General features: G+C 44.9%; 2 protein-coding genes across 7 annotated transcripts in view; both read left to right on the top strand.

The window, feature by feature from the left end:
* The window catches only part of LOC108961900 (tumor protein 63-like), a 32,427-nt gene extending 26,024 nt beyond the window's left edge, over nucleotides 1-6,403 (top strand). The window contains exon 4 of the mRNA XM_018913325.3: nucleotides 6,275-6,403. Within this exon, the coding sequence (XP_018768870.3) occupies nucleotides 6,275-6,403 (129 nt within the window). The remainder of the gene's footprint in view (nucleotides 1-6,274) is intronic.
* A 924-nt stretch (nucleotides 6,404-7,327) lies between these two features.
* Nucleotides 7,328-21,816, top strand: part of LOC103815382 (tumor protein 63) — a 67,153-nt gene continuing 52,664 nt past the window's right edge. For 4 of the 6 annotated variants that reach the window (XM_018912945.2, XM_009089140.3, XM_018912947.3 and 1 more), the window contains exon 1: nucleotides 7,329-7,528. In XM_018912945.2, the coding sequence (XP_018768490.1) occupies nucleotides 7,487-7,528 (42 nt within the window). In that variant the 5' untranslated portion in view covers nucleotides 7,329-7,486. Of the gene's footprint in view, nucleotides 7,529-21,816 lie in introns of all 6 variants that reach the window. The other 2 variants (XM_050978189.1, XM_018912946.2) reach the window with 2 other exon arrangements.

The following is a 21,816-nucleotide window of genomic DNA, read 5'->3' on the forward strand; positions in this document are numbered from 1 at the left end:
CCCTCTTTGTGGGGGGAGGTGAGTAAAGGATAGGAAGCAACTCACAGTGCTGTTTCAAGCTGCAGAGCTGACCATGCCAGGGAGGGTTTTCTCCTTCCAAAAGAAGTCGACAAGCCTGGAGCACAGCCCTGGGAGTGTCCTGCTCCCCTTCCTTGTCCAGCACAGCAAAGTGTCTGTGCTGCAGCCAGCTGTGGGGTGTAGCTTTTGTTTTAAAAGTTCTCTCTCGCATTAATTGGGATTCTTGCTTTGAAGAGAGTCTCAGGCATCCAAAGTTTCACTATATATGTTGCTTTGTGGTTCTGCAGATCCTGCCCACAGTCCTCTTAATGACTATTATTTTTTCCCTCCAATATTTCACAAGGAGACTTCTGGACTAGGTAGTGTTTTCTACTGAATGAATTTCTACCATCTGCTTTCCACTTCACTGTCACTGATTTGATAGCACTGAAATTAATGAGGGAATGAATTGTCAGGCAGTCACAAAAAATTAAATCTGTCTCTGTGAAACGTAGATTTAAGGAGTGGTTTGTGGCCTGAGTTCATTTGCTCACTGCTGACTGAACTCTTCTCTAATCAGCAGCTGAATTTACAGAGATTAATGAGAGATCAAAGAAGCTTTCAGTAACAAATATAACTGTCACTCTAAAAGTGTGGACTTCTATCTCCAGCCTGTTTAAATAGAAGGAAAAGGTACTCTGAAGCACTTTTATTCCTCCTTGAGAGCATGGATAGGTATAGTGAATGTCATGGTGATGTCCAGACTGGATTAAAATTAAACTAGTCTGAAGCAAAAGTGATCAGTCTTTTGGGGAAGAACAGCACTGCAAAGTGCAGCATTTCTTCATAGGAAAAAAGGCATAAACAGGCTTCCAGGCCTCCTGCCTTGGGAAGCGTGTTGCACTCCAAAGCACCTGGGCGATATCGGATAACAGTGATGTTTTAATAGGAGAACTGTGAATGGCCATGGGTTGCAGGGTCAGGGTGTAACCAGGCATTCAGACGTTTCTTCTTGGATTATTGCAAAGTGGTAACTTTCTTTTAAATACTGGATTATTGTAAAAGGGCTTGGGTGGGAGGGAGTTGGCAGCAGAGCAGAGGCTGGTTAGAAAGAGCTGCTGTGGTTGTGCATTTAGAAATAGTTGTGCATTTCAGGAGACCCGTCTGTAGTTTATATAAGATAAGGGACTTTCCCCTCATCTGCTTGTGCAAGAACAGCTCTGGTCTGTCAACAGTTGCTCCTCTCTCTAAGTGAAAACAAAAGCTCTGTAATCTGTTGCTATCTCCTTCTCCCTTTCCCTGGCTGAAGTGCTTGGTCTCTGGGGATGTAGGTTTGTGCCATGACCCTGTCCTGCCTCCAGCTGGAGGGATGGGACTGTTTATGCCAATTAGGAGCAATTTTAATGAATTTTCTTGTGCAACTTCCTCCCTCTTAACTTTTGAAAAATATTTTATAAATATGGAGGGTTGGGGGTGGTCAGTCATGCTGTGCTGAGCCTTCTGAGGCAAAAATGCAGTTTGAGTGTTGAGGGTTGTTACTCCAACCAAAGAGCTGCCCTGGCTTGAGCCCCCAGAATCCCCTGGACACATGCATGAGTGTCTACTGACCCATGAGCTTGCATTCATCAGTGTGAAATTATCTGCTGGCTGTTAGTTTTGTAAGCTAATGTGCTGTCTTGCCAAGATATGTGTCCATATGGTTTTACCTCTAAGCTTTCATAGTGAATACAAATTCTTTTAAAAAGAATCACAGTAAAAGTGGGAAAATTAGATGAAAGGTGCACCAGGAATAAGCAGAAACGCTTTTTGATAAATGATCTGTATGCTTTGTCTGCCTCCTGTGTCATGCACCAACTTTGGGAGGTCGGTCACTGCTGGCGCTTTGGTGGGAATGACCCTTGGTGGGGTTACAGGATTTTTGGTTGTGCAGACAGTGGGGAAGGTGTGGGTACCTTGCATCACCTTGGCTGGAGAGCTGAATCTCTCTGGAGGAGTGTCTCGCTCTCTCTCATTAAATGGAGCTCGGCAGCCGGAGGGCAGAGGCCCGGGGGCTGCGTGCGCCCTTCCTAAACCAATATTGCACAGCGGTTGTGAAGGGAACTGGTTTTGTTTCACAATTCCTTTCCACCTTCCCTCTCCTTGCTCCCCCACCACGTAGCGTTATCTCTTGACATGATGCCATTAACTCTCTAATTAGCCCTAGGGGTGTTCTGGAGGAGATAACGAGACTGTAGGAGCTCAAATAAGCAGCGTGCGCAGATGTTTACCCAGGGTCGGAGGGCAGGGCTGTTGTGACAGGGATTGCCTTGGGGAGGGCATGTTCCTTGGGAAGGAGAAGCCGACCTACACCACGGGCAAAGCTAGGTGCTGGGCTTTCCTCCTGCCTTTTACCCTACCCTTTTAAAATGTGGCAAAAAATGCACTTAGGAGTCCTTGGAAGAAGGGATTGATACTCAGTACTAAACGCTTGCACATGGGGCGTGTTTCTATTGTGAAGATTTATACATTTGAGTGCATTTCAAAGAAGTTTCTGGACTTCAGACCTGTCTCTGGGTCAGTGGTGAGGAACCAGGAAGTTCGAATTTGTGCTTCAGGTGCAGCAGAGAGGTTTCTCTGAGAGCTGGGGGTGGCTGGTCCCTCTCTTGCAATGGATCAGCTGCATTTCTGTGCGGTGCTGGGATGCACACAAGGCTGTAGCCAGTCAGCAGCAAGTAAGATGCTGCCTTTTATACCTCATCTCTTTTTCATTTGTTCTGTCTTGCCATAAATGGTTAGATTAAAAACAAAAAAGAGGAAAGTCCCTGTTTCAGGGACCTCATAGTTTTTCCCTCTCTTCCTTGTGGTTTGAGCAATGAAGATCAGCTCTGCATGACTTTTCAAGAAGGCAGGTTGATTTTTGCCCTTTTTTTTTTTTTTTTTAAGTATTTTCTTTTGGCTCTTTAACCTCGCTTCCTGCTATCGCAGAGTACTCATCTGTCCCTGTAAGATCTGCCCTGGAAAGACTGTCAAAGCCAATTGGCAGAGGCTCATTTTTCAAGCATTCAGCAGTTATTCAGAGGTAACAGAAAAAAAAAATCCTCCAAAAACTATGTTCTATTTTTTCCCTCCTCCTCCTGTTATCTCAGTCCTAATTTGTAAACATTTCTGAGTTAAGTGAATGTCACAGTCTGTGGTGACGCAGTCGATCCAGATGCTATTTTTATACAAGTGGAGAAGTCTGAGCAGATTTTTTTTTTAATTTGATCTGCAGGAAATTCTGCATGAACTGCGTAACATGCAGGCAGGTGTGCATGAACACACCCCCCTTCTACAAGAAATTACACAATCTCCAATTAACACTGCACTTGTGGTAATGACATTTTTAATCGTCACAATTTTGCGCACTTACCTTGCGACTGGAGAGGGTTATTGAGAACTTGCCTATGGTACTGGTGAGAGGAGCTGGGATGAGCCATGTAAGAGCAAGGGGAAAAGCATTCAAACAAAGACTCTGAATCAGCAGTTTGACTTGGCCCACAGCTCATTTTAGAAACTTAGGGGTCTTGTTTGCATTTTATTTTGTTCTTTGGCGTACCAGCAGGAGCCACAAAGCACTGCCAGAAGCTTTTTAGAATATCTGAGTCAGACCTGGGAGGGTTGCAGCTGAAACTTTCAAATCTAACTAGCAATTGTTATTTTCAGTTTCCTACAGTATTGGAGGTAAATTACTCTAAGACAACTTCCTTTCCTGAGGCTGAGCTGCTTTTTTAATTTTAATCCAACTAAGCATCCAGAGCATAAGTGCCAGGCTTTTCTCTTGACACTTTGTTTTCTTTGTTTTCTACTTTATTCTTTTTTTGTTTTGGGTGCAAGAGGGCTTGTTGGACCCTAAAAGCAGTGTTAAACCTTGTTCATCTGCCCTCAGTGTGCAGTCATTCTTATTAATGTGTGAAAGGAGGGCCTTTGCCTGAATCTGTTTGCTTATTCTGATTAGGCTAATTGGTATGATAAGGCTTAATCTCTGTTTACAAAGATTGTCTTGCCATGACTTCAAACCATTGCAGTTGATGATTCCCTTGCAGACCTGTCCAGAAGGCTCAGACAAATTATGACTATCACTGTCCCACAGCTGAAAAGTGAGTGTGCAGTGTGAGGAGGGTGGGGGTGTACTTCTGTTTTTATGACTCAGCCATTTAAGCATATGATATTTCATGAAATTAAGTTTTCCTCTGAGAACCCCAAAGAGATACTGCCTGGCTGCCATTAGGTTGTTGTAGGCTCTTCTATGTGAAAATTTTGTACCTGCAAATGGAGAGAATCAGATGAGGGTCTGGGAACTTTTCTTCCTCATTATAAGGTAGAAAAAGGTTCAAGCCTTTACTTTTCACTTGTGCCACTGGTGCCAGTGTGAATATCCAGGGCATGGCACCAACCAGGAGGGCATCTTAGGAGGAGAGTGCATTTAGATCTGAAGCCAGTGAAAGAAAGCTTGGGTCCCTGGGGTGATGAGAGGGACACACCTGTGCCTGGACTGCAGCAGCGTTGCTGGGCACAGTGTGTCCCAGTGCCTGGTGCCTGCTCTGGTGCCTGCTGTTACCTCCTGCCACCCCTGCTGGCGTGGTGGTGTCCTCTTTTGTGTCCCTTGTGGATGATGGATTTGCAAAAAGCCACTTGTCCAGCATCTGATTCAAGGTGTCCGCACAGGGTAATGCATCTGAAACACTGAGCCAGGTTGGGGCTGTGTGTACAGAGGGCAGGGATTTGTGCTGACATGTCAATTTATTCATGCTATATACACCTCTCCTCGTGTTTGACATGCAGATCTCTTTGGATAAACTTCCACGTATCTCTCTGTATCTGGGTGTTGCTTCACCCACAGCCACCTCCAGCCACCTGTGGGGCAGAAGATGGCAGATACCTCACACAACAATGCTGCATTAATGACCTGGAAAAGGAGGATCTTCTGAGTTCCAGAGCATAGCTATGAAAGAGAATTTTACAACGACCTGCTGAGGTTGGGAGATGTATTTATGTACCTTCTGCTGTCTCCTTCCCCTCCATAGTTTTTGAACTCATGGGCCACTATGAAAAACTGGACATTATTTAGGGATCAAAATGGTCATCTGAGCATGGCATAACTTTTACTCACTGTTAGACAACAGAAGATCCATGTGTGACATGAATGTCCAGCTCTGTGTAAGCTTTGCAGTGGTGCTGCACAGTGCCCCGTTTGGCTAACGGTGCTGTGGCTGCTCCCTGCAAACTTTACCTGCATCTCCAGATTAGCACTGGTGTGGCTTTTTGGCTTGTGCCCATCCCGGGTGAGATCAGATAAGCACATTGGGCACAGTCCCTGGTCCAAGATGGTGCTGGAGGAGATGGAGAAGAGGGCAAGGGGCCCTGGCAGTGTCTGTTGAGTTGTTCCTGTGCTGTGGGAAACTGGCTGTGTGCTCGGCAGCTCTTGCTGCTAGCTCAGGAGCACTGAAGGTGTGTGTGAAGCCCGGGTGGCCCCGACTCGAGCTGGGATATTGCTGGCCGTGGTAGGTCGGGATGGTTCAGTGCTCCTCTCTGCAGCCTGCTCTCGGAAGCGCCTCCTATGCACTATGCTCGGTGAGGAGGAGTTGGGAGGGTGCACTGGAAATGCTTCCAACCTTTTGCTTGCACTCAGCAGCTCCGGTGAGCTGTGCTTGAAGTGTGAGAGCTATATGAGACCCCTGGTTCTTGTGGCAAGCGGCTGCTGCAGGGGAGGGGGACACTGTAATCCTCTGCTCTGTGTTCTTGTTTCGCTTCCTGCCTGAAGTTGGTTTTGCCCCGTTTTATTAGTGGTAGCTTTAAGAATGTGCTGGCCGCTCCAGCCTGGAATAGGCTGGTGAGCTTGCAGTGTCCTTTAATTTGCAGAGCTGCCGTGTGCCGGCAAGGCAGCCCCGTGAGCAGCACAGCCTGCCCGCTTCCATCTCCCCGTGAGCTCCAGTCCCTCCCTGCCTACCCGGAGAAGCTGGGGTTAAATGATGCCCGAGGCCAGGCGTGGCAGGAGCAGCAGCCGCTCCGCGGCAAAGCGGGGAGGTGCTGAGGCTGTGCGTGGGTGGCAGCCCTGCCTGAGACCCTTGTCCCTCCCTGCAAAGCCCCTGTGGTCGCTCGCTCGCAGCCCGCAGCGGGAGGTTCGGTGCTCCCTGGCAGCGCTGGCATTTCGGCAGAGCCCTGCGTGAGCACCGCTCCTCAGATAAAGTTCGGAGTGCTGTCATTAGGCTGGGCCGCACTCTGATCTGGATGTTGTGTTTCCTCTCTCCCCCCTCCCCAGCCCTTTGGAAAGGTGTTCTGTTTCGCCTGGCTCGGTGGCGCTTCGGGAGCAGCTGCCTTTGTTCTGCCGTGCATCCCGCTCGCCCGGCGGATCCTCGCGGGGCTCGGGGTGCCGCCAGCCCAGCGCTGAGCTCGCAGCCCCGCACGCTCCGGGGGACACCAGGGCAGGACGGGGGGCTTGTCTGCTTGTCCAGAGTAAAATCACAGTGGGGATCTCTCCTGCAGATCTCGTCTAAGTGCTCTTCCTATCTTTTGAAAAGTTTGCCGTGGGCATCCTGTCCAGGTGGTTTTTATTGAGCAGCACCCAAAAACTTCTCCCATATATTAATTTAACACTGTGAATCCCTTTGGACGAGTTGGGGTTTTTTACTTGTTTTTAAATCTTAGTGCAAGTTCGAAGCAACTGCAGAGGAGGGGAAAAAATGTTGCTGGAGTGATGCCCTGCAAACACAGGACCTGTTGGCTGTGAGTGTGGATGTGAGCACACAGGTGACAGAGAAGGTAGCTGGATTTTGGTGCATGGAACCAGTGATTGATTTCAGAAAGCTCCTTGGGGCTTTTGTCCCAAATCTGCACACAGCAGCAGCCAAATGCTCGGCTGCGTTTCTGTACCACTGGTGTTGAGCCTTGCGTCTCGATCCCTTTGTGAATATTTAGGTTCTTGGTAGCAGCAAAGCCTGTGCCTGTAAAAAAACAGCCCTGGAATCTTTGTAGAAAATAAATAAGGGAAGTTTCTTGGAGCAGCTCCTTTAGAGCAATTCCATGGCTCTCTTTTGAGTTCCTAAACTTGTAGAAAAGAGACAGGAGAAAGTTATTGTTTCCTTTCTTTTCCCTGCCTGTCTTTCTTTTTTTCTTTTCTCTTTTTTTTGGCCATTCCCCCCCCCCCTTCCCTTCCCTTTGCTTTTTAGAGATTGGTGATAAGGAATTCTAACTACTTAATGAGCTGGGAGAGGCCTCTCTCCATTGGAGTGGAGGACTCCAGGTGGCACTTTGACAGATTGGACAGGTAAGGCAGGAGAGCCCCACCTCCTCCTCCTTGCCTATAGTTAGGTATATAAGGGAAACTTCAATTATGCAGAGAGGCACACTCTGAGTCCTGTTATCTCCACAGTAGCATCCCATATTTTTAGGGTCTTCTAGGGGGTGGGAGGTGTTTGTCAAAATCCTGGAGCCAGAAGAAAGAACAGCAGCGTTGATCAATTTGACTGCTAACATGTTGTACCTGGAAAACAATGCCCAGTCCCAGTATAGCGAGGTAAGGACTCTAGGTTTCAGCTGTGATATCGCTAATGTATTTTTAATTTTAAGTGAATACATGCAATTTCTTCACCCCTGAAGTTAGGTCCGGAATATACACTTGTTTTTGTGAGACTTTTGCATTTTACAATGGGAAGCAGAGTTTGTTGGGCTAAATATCTGAATGAGAGTGAACTTCAAATCTTTACATTTAGGACAGCGAATTTGTTTTGGGAAGTCTGATCAGCCAACATCATTTTCTTTTATTGGAGAAGCAAGGCAAGGCAGTTTTTATGGTGGGCAATGCACACAGATTGCATTCCTGTAACAGTCTGAATACTGGCTGTGTTGTCTGCATTAAAACTCTTTTACGAGTCTTTTATTGCCAGAATTACTGCTTGTGGTTTCAAGTGGATGGTATCTAGGAAATAACTAAAATTGTGTTAAAAATCCCTTCTTAGGTTACTTTTTAAAGCAAAATAATGTGCAAACAAAGGTCCTCCGCTGCTAATGCTGTGTTAGCGTCCACACCAACACCTCTTTAACTCAGTGCTGTTAATACCTTGCCTCATAACTTGAAGCAGCAAGGTATTTTACACAGGGTGTTTGTAGAAGCATATGAGGATAAATGTACAATGGATGCATTTTACTTTCTACAGCTCTTTGCACTTCATGGGCATGAGTGGGATGCAAACTTAAGGTGCAGCTTTGATTTCATTTTTTAAAATTATTTATTGAATTGCTTTTAACCAGCTTGGGTCGATGCTTTGTAAGTTGGCAGTGGAAAGGATTGCCACACGCTGTGCAAATCTTGGAGGAAGTTACCAGGGGTTGAGGGAGATCTAACGACAATATTGGTTTACATTCCAGCGGAGACAGCAGCTGTGTTGACACTTGCCAGAGTGGCAAAGCAGCCAAAGCTCTGTGTGTGTGTGTGTGCGCGCGCGTGTGTATATTCCTGAAGAAAAGGCTTCAAGTGGAGGGCACAGGGTACGAGCCCCAAAGCAGACAGAACCTCAGCCACTTGGGAGAGAAAACAAAATAAAATTGAAAGGCCGGGAGCATAGCTAGGAGATGAGGCAGGTGGCGAGGAGAAGTCTGTCGAAGGTTTACTCAAGGCTTGCACGCCCGGGATGGCGTGTCTGTGACTCGGGGAGAGCGAGAGGTAAACTGAAACCAGTGTGCTCTCCCCGTCCTTGTCTGCAGGGAGCCCAAACCCCCGCCTGTGCCTGCTTCTTCTGCTGCCTCCATGCAGGGGACCCAAATGGGTGACTTTTGTTTTTTCCCTAGGTTAATTATAAACTCTTAAATGTGGAGAGAACACTTCTTGGAGTGTTTGCTTGGTGTTATTTGTCTGCTGCTATCTGATCAACTTTCACTTATTAGCAGCAGAGGGGCTGTGGAGTCCCTGTGGTTGACTGGCTGGGCTCATCTGTCAGGAGCGATGCGCTCAGGAGCGTTCTCGCTCTGCTTAAATGCCACTCGTCACTGTTGCTGTCAGGGGAGGTTTTTAAAAGGTTTTACCTCTGATTTTTTTTTATTTATTTTTCCCCCTCCACTCACTTTTCCTCTTACCTCCTTGGATTTGAACAAGGTGCACTGGCTTTGTTCATCCAGCGAAGCATTGTACGCTGGGGAAGGAAAACCCGATTAGCGTTGACTTGGCTTCATTTCTGAGGAAGAGCAGCCTTGCCAATGACTTGTCTCAAAGGAGAGGGAGACTTGTTAATGCTCAATTAAAATATATTGGTGGTGATGAACCTCACCCATCTTAAGCTTGCAAACAAGAAGTAGACTTTGGCATGAATTCCTTAGAAAAGAAGAAAAAAAGAAAAAGCTCTCAATGTGCAAATAGAAGTAGTACTTTGTTGTCACTGGTAATTGCAGTTCAGATTTTAGAGCTTAGTTGCTGGGTTGGTCACAAGACAGACATACCAACTCATGAAAAACTTAGTATTGACTAGCTTCTGGTTTAGAAATGGGCCTTATTTAAGGGAAGGAAATAATTCCCCCTGTATTAAAATCAGGTTTTAAGACGAAGAGCAGTGATTCCTCTCTCATCCCAAGCCCGTTTCTTGGGGTGCTATGCCCAGCTACCCCAGGACGTTGGCTGTGTGCTGGCAGATGCCGAGCTCTGCAGTGCCTTTGGCCCTGGGGATGCGTTCCCAGCCTGGGAACGGGCCCTTGCACCCTTGCACAAGCCCCAGTGCAGGCTGTGTGGTCAGGGCGGAGAGCTCGCACCATCGCCCACGGCCCTGGGCCGCCCGTGTCTGCCAGCGGGGTGCCCAACGCCACGGTCAGATGGGTTCCTTCCAAATGGGTCAAATCTGCTTGGGAAAAGCTGAGAGAGGGGAGAAGGGTGCTAAAGTGAATCACAGCCTGGAGAGGCTGGAGGTGGAACCTGTTTGAACCACTTTTCCAGCTTAATCTATCCCAGCATTTGATCTGGGTCAGCTGTAAGAACAATTAAGCTTTTTGTTGGTAGAGCACTGGACTTGATGACCCTGGAGATCTGTTCTTGTGTGCTTATGAGTAGGAGATGTGAAAAGGAGAGAGACTTTGGGTGGTTATTAATAGGATGATGAGGTACTGATGAATAGGAGCCCTTTGAATGTCATTTTGTCTTCCTGCCTCATCTCCACATGTGGAATTTTGTGTTGTGTACAGATGTTTGTGAGGAAACATGCACAAAATTTGGTGTGAAGGAGGGAACCTGCAAGTTTGTCTGGTCTTGTCCAAGTTTCCTGTTTCCTTGTGAGGGGAGATGAGAGCAATAGAGTTTCCCTTTAGGGACTCTGAGTTCCTCTGCAATTTGGCTGAGTGATGGTGCAGAGTTTGGAGCGCTTGCTAAAATCAAATTAAATCATTGCCAAAAGAATAAACACATCTTGTTCAAACACTGATAAGAAATATGTGCCATGACTTTTGATTATATCCGTCATCCTTCCCAAAGGTCTTCCTGCTCTTTGTGGGAGACAAATTAAAGAATCTCTTTCCATTAAGATTTTTATCATCGTTTTGGTGGGGGGGGGGGGGGATGGAAGCTAGTTTTATACTAAAAGAACTTGTGCACTGCTTTATGGGGTTTTGGCAGCATTCCTTCATGCTGAAAATTAAGAAGAGCTATGTACATATGACTGCAAGTATCTTTGAGGGTTAGGATAGCCTCTTCAGAAGGGCACATTTTGTTTTTGTTTTTCTTTTGCCTCTGAGCTTTTAAATAATAATTCACATGTGTGTGTTTGTGCTGTGTGCTCACCTGGGTGTGAGTCCTTTCTTTGTAGGAGAAGGCATGTGGGGCTCTGGGCAGGCCTGGAAGGATGTCCTGAGGGATCTGGACCTCCTCAGTGAGAGAAACATTTCTTGCACCTATCTGGGATATTGGTTCAGCAAACCTTAGTTTAAGGTTGAAGACTCTGGTGTTGAGATAGAACTGATATTTTGAGCATCACCTTCATTTGTGTGCAGTAAAAGCGTGTCGAGGGTTTATCATGCTTGTTGTCAGCTTGGATTTGGCTGAGAACTACCAGAGGACAAAGCGGTGGCTTTCCTTGGCTGATTTTGCTACATGGCATAGTTGTGATTTGACAAAGGCTCTTTCCCTCTTGCTGCCCCTTCTCTGTGGCCCTCAGCCAAACCTGGGGTAAAGGAAGCAGTCTGTAAGAGATGCTGCCTGGTTGCTGCCCAGACGAGCAGCTCACCTGCTTCTTTCCCGGGGTACCAGTAGGAAAGGATCATCTGTGCATTACCCTCTGAACCCCACATCTTGTCCTACCCCTAGATGAAAACACTTGGGTAGATCCTATATAAAGCCTATTTTTTTTTTTTTTCTCAAGGCAGAAGACTTTAGCTAACCTGACCCTCTCTCCTGCTTTGCTATTTGTGATGCTGTCTTGGAGTTTTCCTGGCTCTGAGCAGGCAAAAAATTCCCAGTCCCTGGGGAAGGAGATCTCTTCCTGAGCTGTGCAGGATTCAGATGCGAGTTCCATGCCTTCCAGTGGCCTCTCTTTATTTAAATGGTATAAGCACCCCACATATTTGGGCACAATCTGTCATTAGGAGCAAGAAATAGGGAGATGCATTGGAGGTTGTGTTTCATGATAGTATCCCTGCAATTCCAGGCTACGCTTCTTGAGCATTCATCCTTCAATTTTGCTGTAATTGCACATACGGGATTAAAGTTTTTGTGATGTGGTGACATCTGTGCAGGCTTGAGAGGCATATGTCTTATCCTTGAGCTGCAGAGGTCTTCTGCAAGATTGTAGAGGCCCTATACAGTCAGGTTCTTTTTCTTTTCCCAAGAGGTTTTCAAACTGCATTCCAGTTGCAAAGGTTTAATCTGAGGTAGAAAAGCCTAAGGTTGGAAATGAGCTGATGTTTTGTTTGGAGAGACTAAATGGATGCTAGTGCCCTGTTTGGGTTTGCCTGAGAAGAGGGTTAAGTAGGCCAGAGAGATGGGTAGTAGGAAGGTGAGACCTGCCTCTTGCCATGTGCCCACCTCCCTCCTGGCTGTAACAAGGCTATTGTGCTGCAGGAAAAACACAGGGAAGGGCAAGAGTTGAGTATGCTTCCAGTAAAGATCCACCCGCTCCCTGCAGCAGGTTTGTCATGCCATGGATGGCCTCTTGTTCTGTCGTAGGGTACCAAAAATTTCCTGTGGTAGTACAGGTAATATGACTCCCATGCTGAGCAGTGAGTTGGGGATTTTGCCTGGAGAAATCCTCTCCTTGTTTAGGTGGAGGGATGAGACCTCAGCGGATTGTAACCTGCATGTGGATAGAAAAAATAAAATGTGTGCTTTATGACACAAAAATAAAACCTGCTGACATTTGGCTATCTGCTCTGCTTTAACTGTGCAGTACTTGTGCAGAAATCATCACAGTCTGGCTGTGTGTGAAGTGTTGGTACTGCTCAGTTACGTACATGCTCTGGGGTTTGTGCACTCATGTAATTACACTTGACGTAGATTGGAAATGGCAGCTCCATTTTACGATTTTCCATGGTCTAAAGAAAAATTAGTAAGCACTGTGAAATCAGGGACAGATGATCTTCTCAGTTTCTTGTTTCATTTGGCAAAAAAAAAAAAAACCTAAATATTTTCTAATAGGAAAGTACAGTTTTTCAGTGTGAGAGGTGAAAAAGAGCTGCCATTGCAGTGTGGTCAGGATGTTTTATATCTTGAAGTGGTTGCAACAGATGATCTATTTTGTTTGCTGTAAGTTGACCTTGGTTGAGACAGGATGAAATTATCCATATATATGTGTGTGTGTATATATATCTCCATAGTCTGGTAATGTTTTTTCCTTGGGGACTAGAATTGCTCTTTTGACTAGTTATTTTTATTGGTCTGATTTGAATCTTCAGCAGTGTCACCAATACCCGATTTCTCTGATTTCTTCCAGCATGAGCCCAGTTATGCTATTGCCTAGCTCCCTCAGGAGTTATTTTTCTTTCTTTTTACCTGCTTTGTTTTAAATAATGATCCAATGGCTTTGAGTGAAATAGCTTTTTTTTTTTTTTTTTTTGGGCATAGAGAAACACCAGAAAGGAATTTTTTCTACCTTGTGTTTCAGCCCATCTGGTGGCAATCTTTTTGTTTGCATTTGTCAAGTTATGCCTTGTGGAAGGCATAAACTCTGTGGAGGGATTTATTTCCAGTTGCAGCTCTGTTTACAGTGAGACAGAAGCTTCAGTAGATCTATGAAGACATGGCATTTGCAACAGGAAAGTTGTGGATGTGGGATGTGAAAGGGTGTAAACCATTTGCTTTGCACTTTTTCCTCTGGAAGGCATTAGTTATAACTAGTGGAGAAACTACTTATTTCATTATCGTGGAGGGCTGAATAAAAGCGGGTGTTGCCTGGCTCAAGGCAAATTTTAAATTCTATTTACAAAATGTTCCCACTGAAAAAAAAAAATCTGGAAACGCTTCAGAAAGGAGCTCTTGCACCGATGGATTTGTGCTAGACATTGTTAAACCCTGTTATTTTTCTGGCACTGCCTCCAACGCCTCTTGAGAATGTGCAGAGTAGGCAATAAAATGAATGCAACTCTTTTAAAGCTAGGTTGCATAAATCATCAGAAAGGAGAGGAGCTTCTTGTACTCTAACAGCAGCACTCACCCCATCCTCTCCAGCAGAGAAGTGAGCTGAAAGCTCTTTGTGCCACTTGGCTTGGATTAGTATTAAGTCACTTTTGGTATCAAGTGGAATTAAGAGGAAAATAATTACTCTCCAGGGGTGTTAAGATTCGGCTTTTTTCCCCCCTTGCACGTGTTTTCTGGATTCTCTGCAATCTCAGTGCCATGATCCTTGCAGTCCCCTGTCAGCTCTCCAAGGCCATGATCTTTAGAGTGACACATGAGCTCAGCCATGGTCAGGCATGCGGGTGCGTCTCTCCAGTGAATAAACTTGCTGTTCTTAAAAATCTCCCTGTTTTGTTTTGTCTTCTCTTCTTCAGTTACAGTACTAAATTATTTCTGAGAAATCTTCCAGTTTTCAGTCTCCCAGAGCTTCCTATCAGAACTTTGCTGTGCTGGTAGAAGAGGCTGTAATTGTCAGATGGATTAAAGAGCTGCTGTTCAGTAGGAGCAGACCATGGCATAAAGCTTTTTTTATAGCAGCCCAGAACATACAAGGCTTTGCAAGTGATGATTTGGCTGTGAGCTACTGACAAGAAAGTGCAGAGAAACAGGGGTGAACCTATTTTGGGTCCTGGGTGAGAATCTTGGCTCTCTTCTAAAGAAGGGCCTATGAGAGGCTGTCCAGGGTTAGCTTAGCTGCTGGGGCAAGGAGCAAAGAGCAGGATGACATTTAAGGTGATTTTACTTTTGTAAAGGCTACTAATATAAGGAGCAAACCCAATAAGAAACAACTGTTCAGGAAATCTCAGATAAGACGCAGGAAAGGTTTAGGTCCTTGGTGTTGGCAAAGTAAACTTGGATCCTCTTTGGAAACTTGAATTTAAATTTGGTGATTTTATTTGAAATTACTGGCCATTGTTACCAGCTTCATGCACAAGCAAGGAGCAAAAACATGGGAGATGTGCAGGGCAGCTTTTTTGGTGGTTGCACTTTTATTCTTTTTTTTTTTTTTTTTGGCGCCTGGTGGGTTTTTTGTTGGTTTTTTTTTTTTTTGATTTGTACTAGAATTGAGTCACCTGGGAGTTGACCCAAGAGTGCTCAATGATATCTTGTATTTTTGCAAATCCCTTGCCACTGCTGTTTCACCTGGGGTCTTGGTGGAAGAGCTAAAGGAGCAGTGTTTTAACCAGGACCTGTGTGTTCGTATCTTGAGTGGATGGCTTGAGGTGTGATGTATTTCTGGGCTTGTGCGCAGTCGTCAGCTCACTCTGGAAGTGGACCCAAGTGGCAAGGCTGAGCATGCTTGAAAATTAATGCATTGATTGGAGCCCAGCAGCCTCTTGGGATCGATTCCAGAGTTTGGATCCGGATTAAACTTCCCCCTAAGGACTTTGGGAAGTGGTGTACAAGGGGACTGGTGAAATTTGAGATGAGTCCAACTTCCTCAAGATGGCAAGAAGATGAATGTTTTTACCAAGGGCAAGAAAGTGGGAGGAGACGCCCAGTTTAGGGAGGGAAGGGGAAATATTTTATGGTGGGGTAGTGTCTGGGAATGAAAGGGATGGATTGTGTCTCAGCAGATATGAATCTTTCAGTTTTAATCCACATCTAGGAAGTAAATACACAGAATCTTGCCAACTTTGGGGAGAGGGGAGGAGGTGCTGGGCTTCTTGGCTGTGCTGCTGAGGCAGAAATCCCTGTGCTGCAGAGCTGTGGTCCAGCTGTGTCAGGGGATGATGCACAGGGCTGGAGCGTGGTGCCTCGGGAGCCAAGGGCAACAGAACAATAGGAATAGGTGGATGCCAACAGAAGTGTTGAATCAGCAACTGGATCTCTGCTGAATGGGAAATGACTGAAAAGTGTATATAATCATTTTGCTTGTTTGTTTTAGCTTTTTTAGGTAGTGTCATGGCGTCTTTGGGAATCACAAAAGTCTTATTTGGAGAGTGATGGCTCAAAAAAAAATTCTGAATAAGTGCTCTGTAAAATTTGGATTCTGCAGGTTTGTGTCTCTGAGATTCTCAGTAGGCTCTGCAAGCCTTTTCTGTGATTTCTTCAAAGGATTGGCTCCCTCAGGAGCTGGTGGTGATTAACTAGAACTGAATAGATGAGTAAGTCTCCCTCCACCTTCTTTCAGCAGCAGGAAAGTATGCAAGAAGTTCTTTTAAAGGAAACCAGAATGTGCCCTGGCTAGGTGTCACCAGGACTTTGGAAACAGGAAACTACTGCTTGATACTAGAGTGGGAAAGTTTTTGAGATGAGCCTTGGTCAGTCCACTGTATCTGAAAGGAACTGAATGTTCAAGTTGGAGGGGTAGGGAGTTTAATGTGGTGTCAGTTGGAAATTAGTAGGTATATTGTTACTCAAAAATCTGGAACAGCTTTCTGTCTGCACAGGGGAAGGTCTGTGCAGGAGAATTCCTCAAATGTAAATCTCTGAAGCTGTGCCTTGCATAAGTGACCATGGCATTGTGTGTCCTGGTATTTGCTGCAGTCAGGAATATTGAACAGGAAGGGAAGTTCTGAAAACTGAGTTTAGTTTTGCTGTTAGACATTGGAAGCCCCATGCAAGAGCCCATTGTGCATGTGCAGCATATGTGGCAAAGGAATTTTGAATAGTTGGGGAAAATATTCTTGATGTTTGTAAAGCTGATGGAGTGAAGTCACTGCGGAAGAGGCAGTGCCTTTGCATGGATGTTGTGTCTGTGTGCACTCACACTCCCCTCTCTCAAAGACCAGCTTTTGTGTTTTGTGTATGCACAGCCTGGCATCTTTGGAAAACACCACATAAAGTTCCTGCTCACCTCTGAGTAAGCTGCAGTAGAGGTGTGAAGCTGATGTGAACTACGGAGGCAGGGTGGGTCTCCTGGCTGTGTGTCTCCTGCTGTACTGAACCCCAACAGATCCTTGGGCTCAGACAGTGCCAGCTTGGTACAGCCCAGGAGCTGCTTTCTTACAGAAAATAATGTTTGAAGGCAAAGCCCTGCCTCCTTTTGTTCTCTGTAGTTGGGATCTAATCAGAATTTGGCATCCAGTCCTCTTTACTCCCCCCTCAACCTTGAAGGCTTTTCAGTCTGCTGTTTGGTGTCCAAGCTTTTGGAAACACCATCCAGGAGTTTTCTTGCTTGATTTGGACAGAAGAAATGGCCAAATACATTAGAAAATCCAGCAGATCTTCCTTTTAATCTATAAGGACTCTGATGCTGCCGTGTAACCCTTTTCCTCTGCTTGCTCTAACTTGTTTTAATCTGCCCTTTGCCCTCCTATAACTCTTCTTATGAATTCTTATATTCCATAGTTGCACCATGCTTCAAAGAGTGGGTGTGGGGGGTTTATGTGTGTGGCTTTTTTTTTTCTTTTTTCTTTTTCTCTTTTTTTTTTTCCTGTGTGTTTAACTGCTTGACTTATTTAACTTGCAGATGATCTGAATTTCATGTTCTGACTAAAACGCTACCTAGCTGGAGTATTTTACTTTCATGTCTAAAAGATGATGCATTTGGATTTTATTGAGCATAATGAGGAATTTGGTAGCTAACTTCAATTCCTGGTTCTATTCTGACCCTGGTTATTCACTGTCCTTGTGCCCTTTGGCCATACTTTGGTGGTTACTGAGCCTGCAGCCTTTCACTGTGGATGACACACAGATATCCTGTCCAGCCTAAGCTGCCCTCTCAACACAATAAAATGCTGCATGTCTGAGATGACTGATAACATCAGTGGTTACTGTCCAGTAAAGAGTTTAAGAAACAAGGCAGCTTTAATCAACTACTGGAGTTTTCCTCTCCAGCCCCTGCTTCTCCTCCCCACCATCCCATTTGTATTTTAACTGGTTCCTCTTAATGTTTAAAGTTCTATTTTTATTTTTTTTATCCAACTTTTCAGCATTATTGTGCCAACTCAGAACACAGGATTTCTGGGCAGCTGTCTGAGCTGGGATCTCACAGTTGTTCTCAGCTACTGAAATCAGGCAAAAAAAGCCTCGCCGAGATCTTGGCATCTTTTTCTGGTTTTTCTGATGCAGGTCTTTGTCTTCAGTTATGTTTACATCTCCTGGGAGCGTGAGGGGGTGCTTTTCCTATTTGTCTGTGCTTTATGGCTCTTCATATCTTTGTTGACATTGTGTTGTCCAGCTGGTAATAGGAGAACGTAGGAAGCTCTTGGCTTCTCTTTTAGTTTTAGGAAGCTGAGTGTTTGGGTTATTAATCAATTTCTTTTAAGATCATGGAGTTGGAATGTCTTGTGATTTCATGCATTTCATAGAGATGATATTATATGATTTTTACTGTTTTTTACTGCCTTCTCTTTTTAGTTTGTATGTTTTCAAATTACATGTCAAATAAATTGCTGAGCACAAGCTCAGAGTCAAGAAATGACTGTGTGCAGTGGGGGTGGGTCTTGGACTTTCCTGTTTTAAACTGTCTGAATTGTCAAAATAACTGAGCATAGCCGAGATACTATAATGAAAGTGGTTTATGTTTATGAAAGGAATTTTTTGTTTTATGAAAGCTTTATAGTCTAAAAACCCTAAAATTATCTGTCTTTCAGAAACACCATTGCTTTCTATGCAAGTAGAACTTTTTTCAAGAACCCAATTTAGAATTTTTTTTTTTTAAGAGCCTAAAATGCTGCTCTAGGGAAATCAGGGGTTTTATTTTTATATACGCTGGAAAATATTTAGAAGTACTTACCCGGTGTAGGGTGTCCAGCCTTAATATTTCTGTGAAGTGGGATGCACTGTCATTCTGATAATCCTTGAATTAGACAGGGTCTTTTACATGATCTGTGGCAGGTGGTACGAGTCAGGAATTACAGGCATTCCTGCTTTGGGCTGTACTTGTTTTAAAAGACACCCTGCTCCTGGCTGAAAAACACTTCTTATTGAGTTAAGTGAATTAACCAAGGGGCAAAACTCAAAGTTTAGCTAAAACAGAAAACTATTACAGCTGGGGGGAACAAGACAACTCCAAAGCTTACAGCCCTTGTGGGTAGACAGGAACTCACCCTCACGTTGTTTTTTGTTCATTTGTCTCATTCTCTGAGCCCACAAATGCTTGCATATGTGGACTCTAACTTGAACATGAAGTTCTGCTGTGTATTGTGGCTCAGTGAAATGTGACCTGCAGCCGTACAGGGTATGGCTCTTAAATTGTGCTGCTTCTGTGAACCTAAGGGGTGTAGATGTGGCACTGTGTGCCTGCTGGAATAGCTCATCCCATTGAAAATGGCACAGACTCTTCTGCCTCCTCCAGTGTACAAGCCAGACTGTTTTTCACGTGTGATTCTGTGTGTGTTTGCAGATTGCTGATGTGCACTGATTCCTCCTGTTCAGCTTCTCTTGGGTACTGTTCACCAAATGGGCCATAGGGATGTTTGGAATGGCTGGGACAGGAGGGATGCTCTGGTAAAGTGGGCGGAGTAGCCAAGTTTTTAAGCTTGAAACGTAGTGGTATGATTGGAGTTGGTCATTTAATGGTGAGTTTTTTGAGGGGAAGAGAGAGTTGTGGGGGGTGGGTTTGGTTTTTTCTCCTCCCCAGCTGATTGAAATGGAGTGTCTTCCTTAGGCTTTCCTTATGTGTTTAGGTGGTGCTGGAAGCTGTCCAGGCAACTCCTAGGTTTATCTAACTACTTAACATTAAATATCTGTGCAGGAGGATTGTGTGTGTCACTCATGGGGTTTTGGTTTTTGTTCTTCTTAGAAAAAAAAAAAAAAATATTAGTATTGAATTTAGTTTCTTAAAATTACAGCGGTTGTACATATTCCACAGCCCTGTAGATCTCAAATAGATTCCCTTCTTAATAGTATAGGAGGAAATATGCAGAAATATTTATGCTCCCTGCTGACAGGTGGGATTGAGCTGAGGAGAGGCTGTTTGGTTGTGCTGCAGCAGGTCTGATATCCAGACCAGGAGTGATTGACTCCAGGGCTTCTTTTAATTCAATGCCCTCCATTGCCCTGGGAAAGATGTGATACCACTGGGATGGGAAGTAGCCTCCTCTCTTCCTGGAAAAAGCAATGACCCAAGAGTGGGATTACTCAAATCAGATAGGTTTCCAGGCACTATACTGGAACAAATCAATCTTGATAACTGTTGGTAATCTTTGGTTCAACCGAAGTTACATGTTCCCTTGCTTTTCACATTGGGTATATGGTGCACATTATCATTTTATCTGAGGGCTTCCAGGTGCTTGGTGTGCTCAGCTGCACAGTAGCTCTGTGGAAAAGCCTCTGCAAAATAGACCCACAGGATTTGTTTCCATTTTAGAACTGGAGCTTGGAGGGAGTGTGGCCAAGCTGGTGTTGAAATGAGCTGTGCACTTCTTCCCCTCATAGCTTGAAGGGGACCAGAGCAGTGTCCAAACTGAGCTGGAAATTGTTCAGTCTTTCTCTCCCTCTTATTTTTTTTTTTAATTTGGTTTTTTTGTTGGGTTTTTTTTTTTTTTTTTATTTTTTTTATATGAGAAAACAGCCTAGAGAGGCAAAGCAAATCACAGCTTTCATTGCGATGAGTGAGCCATCTCTGCTTCAGCCCTGATCTTAGCTGAGGGCAATGGGTGGAGCCCTTTATTTCTTGGCACTGCTCTGCCATGGCAGAAGCAGACTGCTGACTTGGGGTATTGTATCAGCTGCCATCAGAGCAACTGGCAGTCAGCAATATCTTCGTTAATAATTGTGATAGAAGCCCTTCTGTTGAGCTTAAGGGACTTATTTCTACCTACTGAAATCCTTTGCTAGGAAGGTTTGAAAACTTAGGTGGATTTCCATATTTCTGGATATATTTGAGGTGTCTGTCATCTGATTTAGATAGGAAACATTTCTCCTTCTGCTTTTAAGATAGCTGTTCTCCAACAGGAATCTGATTGTTTCCCTGGGCCAGCACTGAAATATTGCTCTAAGTTGCTTACTAGTCCTACAAGAGTTGGCCCTAGTGCATCATTGTGGTGTGGTTAAGGACAAAGCACAGGATTTCCAAAGTGCTGTGCAAATCTTCTTGTTGCTAATAACTGTGGTAGTTTATTAGTTTCATCATCTCCTATCTTTGGAGAATAAGCACCAGGTGTTTTGCAAGGCTTTTGGGTAGTTGGACACTGCTCTTGAGCTGCACAGACCCAGTGGTGAGAATTAAAATGCAGTCAGTAGGTGTGTATGGTAATGCTTGTTCTTTTGGTATTAGGGAGAAGGGTTTTGATAGGGGTGGAGGCGTCTGGGTGTTCTACACCTGAAGATGGCAATTTTTCATCTATTTTCTCAAGTGGAGAAACCCTCAAAACTCTCTGAAATACTGCTAATGGGTAGTTAATATCTGGAGCTGTGTATTTTAGGGGATTTCTTGGCGTGGAAGTCCCCTTCAGAGCTTTTCATGACTTACATTAGTTACTTCCTTTCCAACGGAGGGTCTTTTTGCAGATCTTTCTCATAACCCTATTAATTTACACAATGGGCTTTAGGCTGGAGAGCCAGGGGTGGGTTCTTGCTGCAGGGCAAGGTGAGAAGGGTTTGGGTGGGCCGGGGCATCTTCCCTGGCTCTGGCTCTGCCGTGCCGGAGCATTCGCATTGCCCTCTGGTGGCAAGTGCCCCGGAGCCTCTGGCCACCGGCTCTGCTGTCCCCGGCTGTACCCCCGTGCTCCCGGGGGACATCCACCCTCCCGCCTGCAGAACCGTGCTTAAACCATCGCCGGTTTCCAGTCTGGTTTTAATTCAGCAACCCCACCAGCAGGAGCTTGCTTCCCCTAACCCACAAGCATGAGTTAGCATGAGAACCCGAAAGTGAAGCTGATGGGATGTAGGAAGCGAAACTGTTAGTTCAAGATGCATTGTTGAAAAGATGTTCCGAAATACATGGTCTAAGATCTAATTGTAGCGCTCTAATTATTTGCTGTTAGACTTGCCTGAAGGTTTTTATAATGGTTCAGTGGTATTAATAGTTTCAGAAACTCGGTGGAAGGAACAAAAGAGCAAACAAAGGCTCTGAAAATTAGATGATCTGTTCTTTCAGCTTTATACGCAATTCATTTCTTTCCACCAAATAGCTTTGTCTTTATATTAGGAATCAGGGTTCGGGCTAAATTTCAGTCATTTGAAACAACCCCACAGCAAAATATGAGCATGTGTTAAATTCTGTGCTCCCAGCCTGCCAAGAATTAATTTCTGGATGAAATGCTGTTGTGTTCCTTTCTGTGAATGGTGAAAGGAAGCAGGGTGTGCAAACACATGCCCTGCAGCCCCCT

The sequence above is a fragment of the Serinus canaria genome, chromosome 9, assembly GCF_022539315.1.
Source record: "Serinus canaria isolate serCan28SL12 chromosome 9, serCan2020, whole genome shotgun sequence".
Classification (NCBI taxonomy): Eukaryota; Metazoa; Chordata; class Aves; order Passeriformes; family Fringillidae; genus Serinus; species Serinus canaria.